This window comes from Lonchura striata, chromosome 1 (assembly GCF_050655825.1).
Source record: "Lonchura striata isolate lonStrDom1 chromosome 1, ASM5065582v1, whole genome shotgun sequence".
Lineage (NCBI taxonomy): Eukaryota > Metazoa > Chordata > Aves > Passeriformes > Estrildidae > Lonchura > Lonchura striata.
The window spans coordinates 43,196,724-43,213,848 of NC_140703.1; the positions used below are offsets into that span (position 1 = coordinate 43,196,724).

The 17,125-nt window shown below is 36.2% G+C and overlaps 1 protein-coding gene across 10 annotated transcripts in view; it reads left to right on the forward strand.

Annotated features, from left to right (window-relative positions):
• CNTN5 (contactin 5) overlaps positions 1-17,125 on the forward strand; it is a 592,231-nt gene that overhangs the window by 546,596 nt on the left and 28,510 nt on the right. For 9 of the 10 annotated variants that reach the window (XM_085593275.1, XM_021529320.4, XM_085593302.1 and 6 more), the window contains 2 exons: positions 9,814-9,972; positions 10,393-10,542. In XM_085593275.1, the coding sequence (XP_085449401.1) occupies positions 9,814-9,972; positions 10,393-10,542 (309 nt within the window). The remainder of the gene's footprint in view (positions 1-9,813; positions 9,973-10,392; positions 10,543-17,125) is intronic. The other variant, XM_021529327.4, reaches the window with a different exon arrangement.

A 17,125-nucleotide genomic window follows, 5' to 3' on the forward strand; every position in this document is an offset into this window, starting at 1 on the left:
TTGTTTGCTCACCCAAGGAAATGCAGAACACCTGCTTGCCATGTAAACAAGAATGTTTACAGGAGAATATAGATACTCACTACACAGTCAATAAATGTTGTCCTCAGCACATGAAGGCAAGAGCAATTTAAGAAGTAGAAGTGATTTATGATTTTTATGAATGCCAGTCCTGTCCTTGATATCAGTCCAATAATACCTTTTCCATGCCATGTGCATTTTCTGGCTACCAGCCTTTACTTATCTACCCAGATCTTCAATTTGCAGTGAATATTAAGTAGCAGAGGAGAAGAACTACAGAATGCTACAGCTTGGCTGGTTTTCCACCTAACACTTTTCCTTGGCACACCTGTAGTCAAGTTGTCTCTGTACTGATTTTTCACAAAGTGATTACCTAAGCAGAAGGCTCTAATACAGGATAAATATGCATGTCATGTCCTGACACTAATGATATCATCACAAACATGGGTACCAAACACCCAAGTATCAGCCAAGAGACCTGCCTCTCACAGATGTCTCAGGTGATCTTGCAGCCAGCAATGTGTCACCTTTTCTTGAGACAATGCCTGCTTGGTGAATTAATTTGTGTTTTAAAGTATGACTTCCAAACAGGGCTTATTACATTCCTATTGTACATTATGCTCTTGAAATCTGAAACTATCTGTGTTTTCATGTTTTCATTTCAAAGGATATCTAAATGATCCCAGGCTTCAACTATGTTTTGCTGTTAAGACATTTAGAACAAGAAATACTTTTAACATAAAGAGGCTGACACCATTAAAGGTCTGACCCTTACTACTGTACATTGGTTCAATCAGCTACAGTATTTTGTTTACAGTTTGTGTTTATTTAACTCATCAGTACAAAATCTATTATACAGTGGCTGGGACGTTTTGAAGAACACCAGCAGAAGTCATAGGAGCAAAAGGCTAATTCCTATATTTACTTTAGCAAAAAGTATCTCTTTTCTCTTAAAACACACAGTTTCTAATGAATTCATTTGAAGCACTGCTTTGCCATAGGCTGCAAGTAAAAAAAAGCTTGAGTAGAAAAATGTCCTTCCAAAGATATTTACTGTATATTCCCTACTCTTTCTTCTGCAAGCTTAGAGGGTCAGCTGATGAAAAGCCTCTGTAGTTCAGCAAAGAAAAATAGTGGAAGCTGGGAACACCTCACAAGAGTCTAACTTGCTTTCACAGAAGTCATCATGAGGCTTCCCATAGTCAATTACAGGTAGAGATCCCTTTTACTACAACCAGTATTCCTGGTTCAGCAGCAGTTTTCAAGAATAACAGAGTTATCGGCAAGAGTTTCTTGCAGATTAGATCAGTGCAAAACCTTCTGTAATAATTATCTCATATAGATGGGGATAGTGCTTCAAACTTTTAGAATAGAGTGAGTGGGTTTTGCTATATAAACCCCTATATTGGTAGAGATGCTAGTGACACCACAGACACCAGAATAGTTATTTTTCACAGTTATCCATTTAATACATGACATTCCTTTTTAGAAGCATCATGACTGAATTAGAAATACAAAATTGTGAATCAAAAAGATTGATTTACATCTGTGAAATCTTCAGTGCCTAATCAATGCTACCAAGTTTCCAGGATGTTAGTGATTATTTAATAAATGAAAGCTTTTTATCATAACGAATTAGTGGTTTTAGTAACATTAAGTTTTTAAACTAATTCCATCAACTCTTACAAATTAGTCTTGCAAAGCTGATTTACAATTCATTATAACCAAAAGTGTAAGTTTGTATGGGTTTCAAACTACTCAGACAGATGCAGGATGCTGTACTATGCACTGCCAGTCTATGGAGCAGCATCTCCAAAATCTTTCTTTAAAATTTCTCCGCCTATTCAAAAAGGAACAAAGACTACCAGTCCCAAAATTACTTACTCAGTGTTTGAATTTCTGCAGTGAACAGTGTAAACAGAGGTAGTGAGGGCTGACAGTACAAGGTAACCAAGCCTGGGAGAGTGTAGCTAAGAAGATGGCCATGAGGTCTCTGCCAGGAAAATACAGCAATGTATTTTCAGTCAGGCAAGTTTGTTCAAGTTTTTGAGTTTGAGGTGCTAACTAACGACATGTGCCATTTTCTAAACCAGAAAATATTTCAAATAAATAAAATGCATAGAAATTATTTATTCATGTTTCCTTTTATTTATCAATTATTATACAAAATAGCATTTCCGCATGTCTAGTCCCCTTAATAATTTATATATTTGTAGATAGATAGAGAGATTAGATAGATGATAGATAGATAGATAGATAGATAGATAGATAGATAGATAGAGATAGAGATAGATGGAGATGATAGAGATAGAGATAGAGATAGAGATAGAGATAGAGATAGAGATAGAGATAGAGATAGAGATAGAGATAGAGATAGAGATAGAGATGATAGAGATAGAGATAGAGATAGAGATAGAGATAGAGATAGAGATAGAGATGATAGAGATAGAGATAGAGATAGAGATAGATAGAGATAGAGATAGAGATAGAGATAGAGATAGAGATAGAGATAGAGATAGATAGAGATAGAGATAGATAGAGATAGAGATAGAGATGATAGAGATAGAGATAGATAGAGATAGAGATAGAGATAGAGATGATAGAGATAGAGATAGAGATAGAGATGATAGAGATAGAGATAGAGATAGATAGATAGAGATAGAGATAGAGATAGAGATAGAGATAGAGATAGAGATAGAGATAGAGATAGAGATAGAGATAGAGATAGAGATGATAGAGATAGAGATAGAGATAGAGATAGAGATAGAGATAGAGATAGATAGAGATAGATAGAGATAGAGATAGAGATAGTGATAGAGATAGAGATAGAGATAGATAGAGATAGAGATAGAGATGATAGAGATAGAGATAGAGATAGAGATGATAGAGATAGAGATAGAGATAGAGATAGAGATAGAGATAGAGATAGAGATAGAGATAGAGATAGAGATAGAGATAGAGATAGAGATAGAGATAGAGATAGATAGAGATAGAGATAGAGATAGAGATAGAGATAGTGATAGAGATAGAGATAGAGATAGATAGAGATAGAGATAGAGATAGAGATAGAGATAGAGATAGAGATAGAGATAGAGATAGAGATAGAGATAGATAGAGATAGAGATAGAGATAGAGATGATAGAGATAGATAGAGACAGAGATAGAGATGATGGATATCAGTCTCTACAACTACCTGAAAGCAGGCTGTAGTGCAGCAGGGATCAATCCCTTCTCCCACATAACAAGCATCAGGATAAGAGAAAATGGACTCAAGTTTCACCTGGAGAGCTTTAGATCAGATATTAGGAAAAAAAAATTCTTCCCTGAAAGGGTAGTATTGTAGTATGCTGCCCAAGGAATTGGTAGAATCACCAACTGTGGAAGTGTTCAAAGGGTGCATGGTTGAGGAACTGGTGATGAACACAATGGGGATAAGTTAATTATTTGACTTGATAATCTTAGAGATCTTTTCCAACATTAATGACTCTATGATTTTATAAATTAATAAAAGTACTTTATAAAATATTTTATATTACATATCTACTATAAAATATACTTTAGGAGGAATAATGTATTGGTGTCAGTTACACCAATACATTATTTCTCCTATTCATCAGAGAGCACAAATAGACCTGTGCTCTCTAAGCATACAGTTTAATTTGCTTACAGTGCTATCACATTCATCTACACGTAAGGATTTTAGTAGATGTAGATGCCAGCTATTTTCTGGGTATTTTATTAATTGCTTACTCACTGTTGTTTGCTTTTTTTTATCCTTTTCACTCCTACTGCTCAAATTGTGTTTTCTATTGTTATGGATGTCAACAGACACCGTGATTATTTAAGAGTAAAAAAATAATGCCTAGTCCACTTAATTCTCTTCATAAATGCTGTATGCCGTTGGAAAATTATGAGCATATGCAGAGCTAAGTGAAATCCTTTGACCAGTACAAATATTAAAAAAAAAAAAACATGGAAGGAAACTTCATTAAAACTAGTATGAAAATCAGCTTCCTCCTACAACATAACACATGTATTTTAAGACTGTGCCCTGAGAGCTAACCAAATGCACTGTGCATGCCTACTGTAGGTTATATGAGCATTGAGATCAAACAATCAAACATCTACCTGCGAACTGTACGATGTTGAAATGAAGCAGAGCATAATCTGGTAGTGCAAAGGGATGAAAGTCTTTGTGACTAAAATCTGTGGTTTGAGTACACATATTGTGGTGTAAAAATAAAATAAAAAGGTTAAAGCTATTCATCTTATAGACTGGCAAAACCAGCAATCTAAGCAACAAATCTACTCTTATCCTTTATTTTTTGAAAAGTAATGTTTCCTCAGAACTCCAGTGACCTGGAGCAAATATAACTCAGGAACTGCTGGTTAGGTTGACCACCCTGCTCCTTTCTGTTGTGATATTGCCAATAAAACTTAAAGACAAGTACTTGGGCTTAAAGGCTTTCAAACACATTATTAAATGGAACATAAACAAGGTCAGCAGATTCTTGCTGGTCCTTGAAATTACATTTGAGCTGTAGCAAAGGCCAGGAAGATGCCTTGAGCACAGACCCCATTATTTGGACTCACAGAATATGTCCATAATACAGAACTGTTCCCTGAGGCCAGTGGGTGCAGCAGAGCTCCAATTCACACTCTTACATCCCCAGTCCCCCTCCCTCAGAATGGGCATGGCAAACCACCTGTGAGGATTTTCCCCAGCCCACTGTAATCCATTAATTGTGCCAAAGCACTGGTTGGAAAAGTCATAATTTCACAGGGCTTGTGGAATTGTGATAGGGTCTGTCTGCCAACATAAGAGCAAGTAGGATCAGGGCTAGAGTTCAGATTTGTACTTTGGCCTTCTTCAGTGTATTATCTGACACATTTATTACATTGGAAGATAGTATATTACTGTAGATGGAGAATCAGCCCCTTAGCCCATGGACTTCACCAAAACATTTCCGGCAATTTGACCTTGTAATAGTACCTTTAATTTTTAAAAAATGTTTTTAATTATATGAAAAGGAAATAGATTAATACCTTTTAAAAGCTGTTTTTCTCAAGGGTTTAAAAATGATCCTTTGTTCTAAAAAGGTTTTTCTACAAGTATTAACTTATAAGTATGAACTTAATTCAGTCAAAAAGTGTCTAAAAACATATACCAAATTAAAGATAAGATGTGATGATGTTTACTAACTCAGTGCCTGAAAAAGACACACGTACTCCTGGGAGTAGGACTGCAGAGAGTGAAGCATGGACCAGGGTTGGGACAGCTGGCAAGGGATGCCCTGCAGCACTAAAGGTAGTCAGCAGGCCTGCCAAAGAAGGAGACACTGCCAAAACTCAGTCTCTTACTCTATTTGGGAACTCCTAGCAGTGTCATCCAGGCTAGTAGTGCTTTTACACCTTAGATGAAATTCAAGTTCCCTGCACTGTCCATACATTTGTGTCAACAACTACTGCTTCACAGAAGTCCAGCTCAGAGGTTCTGGACTGCAATCTGCAATCTGAGCTCAGAAAAATCAGCAGCTCTCAAGGTTGCCTTATTCAAGTTCACTATTTTTAGATTTCCACAAGGCAGAGAAGTCATCAGGGCAAAGGGGCGCAACGTGACATAGGTACCACTAAGGGATTTCTCAGGCAGTACACCAGGGATTTATCTTGACCCTCATCCCTGAAATGAGTTGAGACTATTCAGGCTGAAATAATCAATTTCTTCTTTGTCTTACATTCCAACCCTAAGCCTAACCTTCCTGTCTATCCTGACACTGGCTGGGTTATAATCTCTCCATCAGCCCACAGCCCTTATGTACTTTACAGAGACCACACATGGAAGGACTGGTGTTATGGATGTATCCACTAAAACCAGATTTTCTCTAGCATCTACTATACATCCAAATTTCTCTCCATCATCTCCTCCACCACATGTGAACACATAGACTGTCATTTCTGGGTACAGCAAAAGGGATTTATGCTGCAACAGTCAAGCTCCTGTTTTATGATGCAGTTTTATGTGCCTTTCCTACTATTCTGTAATTCCTGCCTCTTATACTCCTTTTCTCAACCTCTCACCTTCTTAATGACAAGCGAGTGCACCTTGTCATTTAAAAAGCAAAAATCTTCAGGTCAAGAAATCTGCTACACATCAGGCTTCTTAGCTGTTTGGTAAATGTAAAAATTCTCCTGGTCAGGCAGCAGTGAAGTAAATCGGTGCATATCCTGGGATTCATAGGAAAGGGCACTGCCTCACTGAATGACTACAGCTATTATTGGTAATTGTTTTTCAAGAACTCTCACATTAACATTGTATCATGGCAAGCAATCTAACAACCTCTCAGGATGATCATTCCAATAATAAAAAGATACATAAAACAAATTTGCTAAAATTCAGTCATGCATGTCCTGAAATGAAATATCAATCTATGGAATTGCTCTGAAAGGAGATAACTGACTAATATCCTTGACAGTGGGTTCCAGTGCTCCTAGAGTTGTATAAGAGCCTATCACAGCCCCAAGTGTCTTCTTCATGAAGGTCAACCTCACTATAGTGCATTTATGACCAGTCATTTTCTGTCTAGTTTCCAAATAAGCATTTGAGCAGACCATGCATTTTTTTCCTCAATTGGCTATTCTCAGCTAAAAAATTGTTTCAGAGATCCTTAGCAATAACACAGCCCTTGAGAGAAAAGCTTTTCTGCATTAGAAATTTGATTGACACCATGAATGATAACATCCAAGCATCAAATTTAATGAGATTTCTACAAAAATGAGTGACATCTGCATAGCACTCATGTCCTGGCTAACTGTCACACATTTGTCATCACTGAGGCCTTTGTCCTTTATTAATCCACTTTCAAGAATGCCTGCTGTTGGAAATTTAAATGCTTTTTAGCAGTCACCCTGCAGACTGTGCAAGAGCACACATCTACGAAAGCATAATGACACACTGTCATGCCTAGGAATGCATTTTAAACATTTAAAAAACAGGAGAGAACTCTGCCAACAAAATATATTGAGAATTTAGCAGGGGATGTCTGCATAAATATTATTTTACATGCTTTAATGTAAGCAAGGTGCATATTCTTTTATTATAATATGGTGTCTAGAAACACTTTAAAAATATTCAGAATGCATGGAAGAAATATTGTTATAAAGGAAATGTACTAAAATATTTCCTTTTAATCTTGTTTGTGCTTGGGACTATTATATAATACTGACCTAGGGCTCCAACCCAGTAAAAGCATATGATTGTATCAAAATCCCAGCTTTCCTCTAAACTTTCCCTCATAGCTACAAATAAAAATTTCACTAGTATTTTCCTAGATCAACAGATAGCCTGAAACAGTACAGGATGGAGATTGAAGAATCACCCTATTTTATTAAATTAGCCCCAGGACTTTCTCTTCTGAGACAGAGATCTGACCTGGTGCTTCCCAACAAAGAACAGCACACACTTGGCAGGAAGGCAGGAGTGCAGAGAACATTTTCTGCAATGTTTTTTCCACGGAAGAAAAACAAACCATTCCCACTGCAAATGAAATGGGACTCCAGAAGGCCAGGAGCTGCAAGGGGTCCAATGGGAGGCACCATCTTATTCCAGTCATTGTTTATGGCTCAATCAAAGGCACTGACAGCAACAGAGATGAGCCTGGTGAGCAGGCAGAGCAAGGGAAGAGGAGAGATTCCCAGCAATGAAGACGTTAATTGCCCATGGAAGTGGAAAACCCTGTTCCATGTTCTTCCTATGGCCCAGAGCCATATCCTGAGCTCCTGTGAAGACTGCAGTGTGTATGAAGACATTCTTCCATCATACATCCATAGTACTTAAATTTACTGAATTGAATCTCCTGAATTTCAAACATATCTTTCTCTTTCTTTCCACTATTATTTCTAAATGCCATGTATTTCCAACATTTTATTGTCAATTAGTCGCTTGTAGGTCATTGCCAAGTAAATAGAGGCAAGTGAATAGCACAATTTGCTCTCTCATTTATAGGATTCAATGTTTCTTTCACTCTGAATGTATTGAGTCCAACTATTTCAAAATTCTAATCCTGCTACTATCACAGTCTATGTTTTAGTTGGAGGCATGTCAGAGGATACATAAAGCTGTTTGCAGCTGCAAATGACAAAAAATCACACTATATACAAATACTTCAATTAATGGGTTTTTTTAGCCTTTGATATTCAGATGCATTTGTTTCTAATCTTGCACTAAGAAATCCAGCCAGAAAATATTTGATTGCATGAAATAGCACTAATATATAAAAATGTTGAATTCTGCAGTGCAGAAGTAGTGGCTGCAACTTCTTCTTCAAAGGGAGGCATCAGATCCCTGTGTTTTCCACCTTGATCTGCAGGTGCTGAGCTCTGACACTTCAGCAAGGAGGACAGCACCACTCACCAGAGCTCAGAGGAATGGAGGTTTCCAAAGGTCCTACTCTGCTACAGCTCATGATATGTTCAAACAGCATTGGGCTCCCTCAAAACTGTAACAGTGATGGCTTTATATTAACAAAGTTTTGTTCCTTTCCTGCAGTTTCATTTTGGGAGAAAGTGCCCATTAGTGCATTTCTGATTTCACAGTCCTCAGTCTGTGTAGGAGCACAAGCAAAACATCAGCCTTAAATAGCAAGAAGATGGAAAACAATTAGAAGGGCCTTGGACACAAAAAAATATGTATTTTTCAGAAATAATTAAGCTATGGATATAAAATGAATATTTTATGGAAGTATCAAGTTCTGTTCTCTAGGACTTATATAAGCTTTTAAGTATAATAAAACACAAGAAAGAGCTTTAGTTGGCAATCACACATGACAGAGACACACATTTTCCCCAAAACCTGTTGTTAAAAAAAAATGTGGAGGAGAATCCTGCACCAGGACAAACTTGCCTCCAATTTAGTTCAGCAAGTGTAAATGGACAATATTTTCAAACACCATCATATCAATCATCAAGAAGAATTAAATAAGAAAATTATGGGTGAAAGTGGGATGCTACAGCCACATTTTTCCTTGTAAAGTCATGTTTGTTACCAGAGACCTCACTATTGCAGCAGTCACATAGTGTATACAAATGGTGAGTAGAATACTCTCATTTAGAGCAGCTAAATGGAAAAAAAAATCCTTTTCAAATTAAGAAGTTTCTGTGGTTTTGGGGGGTTTAATGGCCCCTAGTAATTTCAGCTTTTAAAATATTTGGGTTTGGGTTTTTATTTTAGTTTTAGTAGCTTTCCATCAAAGAGGCAATAGACTTCCTGCAGGAATCCAGGTGGCTATCCTGAATAAGTGAATTTGAGAAAAAGGATGAAAGCTAATTCTTGATTCAGGTATTAGTGATATTATTGTTCTTCATGAAGAACATCCTCCTATGCTTCGTTTTTCTTACCATCTGTCTTTCTCAGTGATAAGTCTCACACAAGGAGATGACTGTGACTGTTCAGTTTATCCTGGATGCTTCTTAAAATTCTTCTTTTTTTTTTCCTCTAATTTTAGGTTCAGAACAATTACAATGGAGTTTTGGGGGTGTTTTTTAATCTGTTTCTATTTTTAGTTCTTCAGCTGTCACTCTGACAAGTTAATTGATGTTCACTCACGCAGCATCTAAAGAGTAGCAACAATCACAGTTTACCATCAGAAATCGTGGAAATTATGTAGCACTGTGTATCTTAGCTCTTGTATTTCATGGATATTGAACTCCACTGGGTCCCTACAGAATGCATCTCCTATATTAATGCTGCACATCCACGATGCTGGTGTAGTCTGTTTGATTATTCCACTTTATTTCTAGGTCCTCCTGGTCCCCCAGGGGTTGTAATAGTGGAGGAAATTACAGACACAACAGCAACACTCTCCTGGAGTCCTGGGGCAGACAATCACAGCCCTATCTCCCTCTACAACCTGCAAGCACGCAGTCCATTTTCTCTTGGCTGGCAGACCGTAAAAACAGGTGAGAAAAATTTTCAAACAGCACAAGTAGACTTTTCAAAACTCCTGATCATAACAGTAATAATCACTTGCAACTACAGGAACAAATACTCTTAAGAAAACAATGACAAATTAAAATCACTGATTTTTTTTTTTTTATTCCTTTTGTGTTACTTAGCAACAGCTCTGAAAGGACAACACAAAGACACCTGCCACGATGCATCTGTGAATAAGCAGAAAACTCTCCCCTAAATCCTTCAATGTGTCTTTTCAGGAATACTACAGTGCCAAAAACCTAGCTGCGAGTTCTGACATATTAGATCCTTGATGTCCATCATTTCTAATGACCATGTTGTACCACAAAATCTGCTTTCTGTTGAGATACTGCACATTCACTTCAGATTTCTGAGTGACCTATATTTTATTTCTTTATTGTCTCCAGTTCCAGATCTGATAAGTGGTGACATGGAGTCTGCTATGGCTGTGGAACTGAACCCTTGGGTGGAGTATGAGTTCAGAGTAGTAGCAACCAATAAAATTGGGACTGGAGACCCAAGTGCACCATCGCGAGTGATCAGAACCAATGAAGCAGGTAATAAAAATATTATTTTTACAGCACTACCAGAAACAAGAACTGTTTTAATATAACAATAGACCTAATCTCTTTTCACTGGTACACATCTGTGTGTCCAGTAATCACTGTTCCAAGGTGACATTCTTTATACTGGGGAGCCAGTTTGTTTTAATTACAGGAATATTGCTTAACTTACAGAAATTTCAAATAAAACTATTCCCTGCTCTTCTACTCCATCTGAGCCATCTTACTTTTTATCTTACACTTCAGCCATTGCTGTCTTCCCTCTGATAAACTATTGCTGCTCTTAAAGTAGGCTCTTTTGAAGCAAACAGCTGCTACTAAGCATCCTCTTCCCCCAAATTTTTCACAACTTCTCTCACTGACAGAGCATGGGACTTTTTCAGCAAGATAGGGAAGTAATAAAAAGCTGCTTAATTTAAAATACCTTTTATTTTAAATGTATCATAAGATTTGGAATCATTGACAAAAACGTGGGCAGAATGAAGGATGATAAAGAAGATAAAGAAGATAAGAAGGACTGGAAATCTGAGAAAAATACCTAGGCACTTAGAAAGACATGTTTTAAGAAGCAGAAAGAAATAGAGATCTGATTTGGACAAAGCCTCAGATGAGAACTACATGTCAGAACACTTTGAGGTTATTCTTCATTCTTCTTTGTCATTTAGGATGCCTAGACAGATTATTTTGTGTTTTGATGTTTCATCAGTTGAATAATTTTTAAGTAACCTGTTTAACCATTGTGAAGACCTCGTGCCTGCCTCCTCAGTGACCTCCCTGCAGGCACTGGGAGCTGCAGTTAAGCCCCCAACACTATCTCTGGGCTGAACAAGCCCAGCTTCCCCAGCCTCTCCTCACAAGGAACTGCTCCAGCTCCTCCTCCACCCCAGTGGCCTCCCCTGAACTTGTACTAGTTGGCCAATGTCTTTCAATTGTAGCACCCAAAATTGGATGCCCTATTTCAGATGAAGTCTAACAAACCTATTTGCAGTTGAAATAAGACATATTTGTTTTTCTGCTTTAAATAATGGCGCAGTTGCTAGCTGATATTAAATTTCACTGTACAATCACAGAACAGCACTGAAGTGATTTGATTCCCATTCATGCATGTTGAAAGATGCTTCCTTTTAAACTCTCCCTTTCACCTTCTTCAAGCACCTCACAGTGTGAAGCTCAACAACTTGATAGCAGAAGCTTCAGGCGCTCCATGCCTTGTTCCATTAAGAAAAGAAGGAAATGAAAATTAAATAAAAATCACAAGGTAGTTTCATCTCAAATTACTTTTTAAAAAATTCCCTTTTTTACCACCATCGTCCTTTTATTAATTTTGTGCCATATTTCAATGGCAATACAAATTCTTCTGGATCCTAATGTTTGAATAACTTTCCTGTTTATTTAGATAATGTGTATCAGAAAGGACAAAAACATTCCAGAAAAAGTTTATCTTGAAGAAGGTTGTACTCCTGGTATTATGCTTTTTCAGACTGAGGAATATTTTCCCTGTTTTTGCAAGGATTGTTCAGTATCTTAATTGGCAAGGTGCAATTAATCTGTGGGCTTAACTTTTTCCAACAAACTGAAGACTGAAAATGTTAAATTTAATTCAGTTTTTAGGGTCCTACATGTTCTTGTCCAATGTTTAACAAACTAAGCTGCTATTTGCTAAACTACATTCTTATAACTCAAGTGAAACTCTTCTTAATACATATTCATTTTCAATATTCTTTGCAACTTTACCTCTCTAAAAATGAATTGATAAATCATAATATTGATCAGCAAAATCAAAATTATGGGAAAGACAAAGCATGCAATGCGTGATGAATTTTCATCTGGTGCTTGGTATTCATTTCTGGGTAACATTCCACTGTTTTTGCCATCAGAAAAAACAGTCTTTAACTCAAGATACAATCTAGAATCTGCACAGAGTTGTTATATTGGGACAATAAAACAATGGATTCTGCTTTAAATAAAAAAACAAATAAATAAAAAAGCCCAAACTGTTACACATATAGTAACATCCTTTGAGAAATGACATACTGCCCATAATATGTATGGCACTCATGAAATGTCAGAGCCTTCATGATCAGCTTCATTCAGGCAGTCAACTTCTCCTGAACTTCAGATATTCCTGAAATATAGTCTGTTGCCTCTGTATTCTGAAATGCCTTTCATTGACTTTGGGAATTATCACCCTTGGTATAGTTTTCAGATGTCAAAGGGAAGAGAAACCAGTAACAGTTTTCATGGGCTTACAACAGTTTTCATATGGGTTTTCAAATTATCACGTCATTGCCTGTCTTAGTGAACCCATTCATCCATTATTTTTCACACTCTCTCTTTTACTATTTTTTTTATCTGAAAGCTTCAAGGGAGACTGTTTATTAGCACAATGCCCAGTTCTAATATCATAGTTCTCAATTTTTAAAGGACATTATGTGATAGGTCATATTTCAGAAAGAACATGGCATGAATTTCTCTACTAATGACCCAGGCAGAACAACCTGGCTATTTGCATTGATGGTAGATGTGGCCCACAAGTGGAAATGGACAGATTGCCCCTGCACTGAGTGGAAATCCAGAAATATTAATCTCCCAGCTGAGAAAGTGACTGTGACTCGTATTCAGATAAGAGTTGAGACCCATAAGGCTGAATGGTAGCTGTGTAGACAATCCACAGAGGTAGCAAATGTGTGATTCTGGTTCCATTATTTTACATTTAAATGGAAATATGCATCTGTAGTTTTTTATCCCCACACTTCACTTATTTTATCATTCCTTATCCAAGATAGCAACACCACCATATATTAGTCCATTATCTAAAAATACCTACAAAATAGTAATTGAGATGGTGTAAGGAAACTAACAGAATAATAAACAGGTTTTGACTTGCTTTAATTTTTTTAATTAAACTCTAATCTTGTTACTTAGCTCATATTTAGTTAACATGATTGCTTTTCGTTGCTGCTCCCATTGGAACAGAAAATACAGCAATTTTCTGGCACATCTAACTTACAGCCAGCTGCTGCATTTTTGTCAGTTCTCGCACTGATACATATTTTACAGGTCCACAAGTTGCAAAGAGCCAATAATATGAATTTAAACATGTCTGGCATTCCATTAAGACAGTCAGGGCATTTGAAGCCTGGGGGCAAAGCATTGGTTACATTATCTATTCATGGGGAAACATGGAGAGAGAGAAATTGAGTGGAATCAAAGTTTAACCTGTTAATCATGCATGCAAACTTTATTTTAGGAGGTAACAATGTAATGCAGTCTACTAGACTGTACACTTGCTGTATTTTTAAAAAATCCTTATGTTGCATTAAGTTGCCCTTTTTCTCAGCTTGAATTCCTTCACAGCATAACAAGAAATGTCTCTGTCCCAGGAAAAAAGCTGACAATTTTAGACTGTCTTCATTTTCAGGGGTTTTGTTTTTGGTTTTGGGGGTACTGCTTTATTTGTGATTTATATAAAAGAAGTTCCAGCTTTTCCCATTATCAAAGCTGTTTTTGCATTAGGAAAAAAATATATGGATAACCTCCTGCATCTGGGACATTTGCAGATGAAGGTATGGTTCTGCTAAAGCCTTTGTAGAAAATGTGTTTTTTCCATGAAGAAAAACAAAAGGAGAAAGTAGGCTGTAATCACTGACTGGAGGCTACTTAGGCTTTGGCTTGCAGGCTTAGACTAATACTAACAAGGAATCCAAATATGTGTGTGACATAAAATGGAGGAGAAAAGATCTGTGCTTTTCCCACAGTATTTTATGTATGCCACAACATTTGGGATTTCAGCCCTATAGGTGGTAATTTGGAGACTATTTAGGCAGACTCCTGCAGACACATATGACCCTCTTGTCAGTGAATAGAACTGAATTCAAGCTCATAATTAATGACAAATATTAATAATACAGAGGAAATTAAAACAACATGTCAGATGCTGAGATCAGTAGGGACATCCTTGTTTTCTAGTAGCTGAATATGTGTGCCATCCATTTCTGAGATGCTGTCTTGTTGTACATTTCATTCCTGAACAGGTGAAATGTGCCTTGTTATTCTGGGAGGGTGATAGCTTGAGGGCTGGTCTTTCAGAGAGTGAAAGAATTTTCACTTAACACCCTCCTTTCCCTAGATGTGTACTGCAGGAGACATATAGAGATACACATACACTTACATACATGCATATAGAGGGAGAACAGAAAGCAACTGGGAAGAAAAAATTAAATGTGTTATACCTTTGGTCTCACATTAAACAGTTCTGCCAAGCTGGTAACAAGCCCTCATTCCCCTGCCTATATCTTTTTTACAGCTAAAAAAATGTTGTTTTTCAAGCTACATCTATATCTTAAGTTATAAAAACTTTAAAATAAATAAGTAACAGCAACTGCAACTTGAGAAGAGGTATAATAATTTCTTAAGGACTAAAGCCAAATTTATTAATTTATCTCCAAGAAAAATGTAGCAATATCAACATTTTCCTTCTTTTTCTTTATTTGACAAAAGCTTCAGAATTTATATAAAAAGTATCCATGTGGAAAATATCTTAAAAAATACAGGATTCAAGTAAAGTGAGAAAGACCTTGTGAACTAACTATGGAATTGGGATTTGGGAAATCTGGACTCATTTGGCTATGAGAAAACTACAAATTTGTGCTGCTCAGCTCAGCATGTCTAAATCTAAAAACAGGAGTTTAGCATGACTATTATTTCTCTTTGTGTTCCCTTTAGCTCATCTATTCCCTATTAAGGGATAGGGACCAAACCTAGGCACAGGTTTCTACTGCAATAGTGCAATTAATTATATTCAGTTACAATCAATTATAATTTTGGCTGCTAAATACTTTTGTTCTTCTCAAAAATTAAGACAGACTACAAAATTAAGAATCTCTTAGTAATATTTGCTTTTTGTAATAAACAAAACACATTGAAATAAGCCACTAGACATTTACTTGGGGAAAAAAGTAAACAAACAAAAGCACAAAACAGAAATACTTTTAAATTATGAATTATTCATTCAATAATATTTTTAAAAATTTATTTGCATGACTGGCATGTTAAAAAGAGCATGGACTGGACTACAAGTAGTTTCAGCTTTCCAAGGTTCACTGTGATTTTTTCATATTTATTGGTTGCTTACTTACTTTTCTTTAGCAAATTAGAACTAAAATAGTGATTTTGGATTAAAATTTAAAATCTCTGTCAACTCAAGCTAAAATATTCTCATCTGTCTTTCTAGTTTTAATTTTTTCTATTTCTAAAAATTCAAGTAAAACTCAAATAATATATATATTTTAAGGTCAAATTGCTAGGCTTCATTTTTTCTAATGTAAAAATGAAATATTTAGTAAGTAATAGTATTTTTCCTAAAACTGAGTAGCAAAAATCTTTGAATTAGTTCATCTTTGAAGTCCAATATTTTTATTTAAAAAATAAACCAAAAACATAAAATTAAAAAACAAAACCCACAGATAATCCATCAGGCATGAAGAGTGATGAAAAAGGAATTTTAAAAATCTAATTAAATCACCATAAAGCACAGAGAATTTTTCAAAATTCTGGACACGACACAGTGGAATTCTGGAAAGAAAGTGAACATCTACCCCATATGTTTGAGGTTTCATTATTACAGCAATACCCACCACTTCAAGAGCTTCCCCGTGTAAATATTTTACATTTAAATATAGGTTTAAAATATATACAACACATCATCAACATTTTTCAGCACTTTATAACCACTGTTCCCATACATAAAACCCTCAGCAATAGCAATTCTGTGTAAAAATTTTTTTCCTAAATTAAAACGCTCTGCTTTTCGTCCATATTTGGCTTATAGTGATAAGATACACATGAATTATTAAACAATTGTCATGGCTTCCTGTATAAGCTTTATCCTTCCATATCACCTTTTCTTCATTTATATCTTAAGTATCTTGTGAAATGCTTTGTAGGACTGCTGAGGGCTACGTTCTCTATGCCTGCTCTTAGAGAAAATGTTAATGGGTTTTTTGTTGGGTTTAGACAGATAAGTTTTAATAGAGTTTAATTTGACTTTCATTTCCAGCATATCACAGTAATTTCATGAAAATGGAAAACAGTAAGAAAAAAATCCTGCTCTTTGCATTCAAATCAAGCTACTGGCACATTCATTTCAAGGTTTTTGTTTGCACTAAGTGGGGAGCTTATTTATGCAGAAGAAAAATAGTAAACTTCTCCGTTTTGATAAACCCTAAACAAAAAAGGTCCTGATGTTCTTGTTCCCCAGGCACATGTATCCTTTTTACAGGGGTCAAGTTTAAGTATCATTTTTGTGCATTTGGTACAAGTGCATCTCCATAAGTGCCACTGCTGAGAATTAACAGCATAAAGATTGGGAAATCATTAATTGTATGGCAACAAACTTAGGCCATGAGTGAGTAAATTCAGATATAACATTGATATAAAGGAGATGGTGCTGAAAGCAGGGATGATGTACAGCCTTGGTGCCTGGCAAAAAATGCTTTCTTTTAATAGTTTGCTACACTTAATAGTTACTCATTTCAAACTGTCTCTTTCTAACTGTGTACGCTCTGCCTTGCTGCCG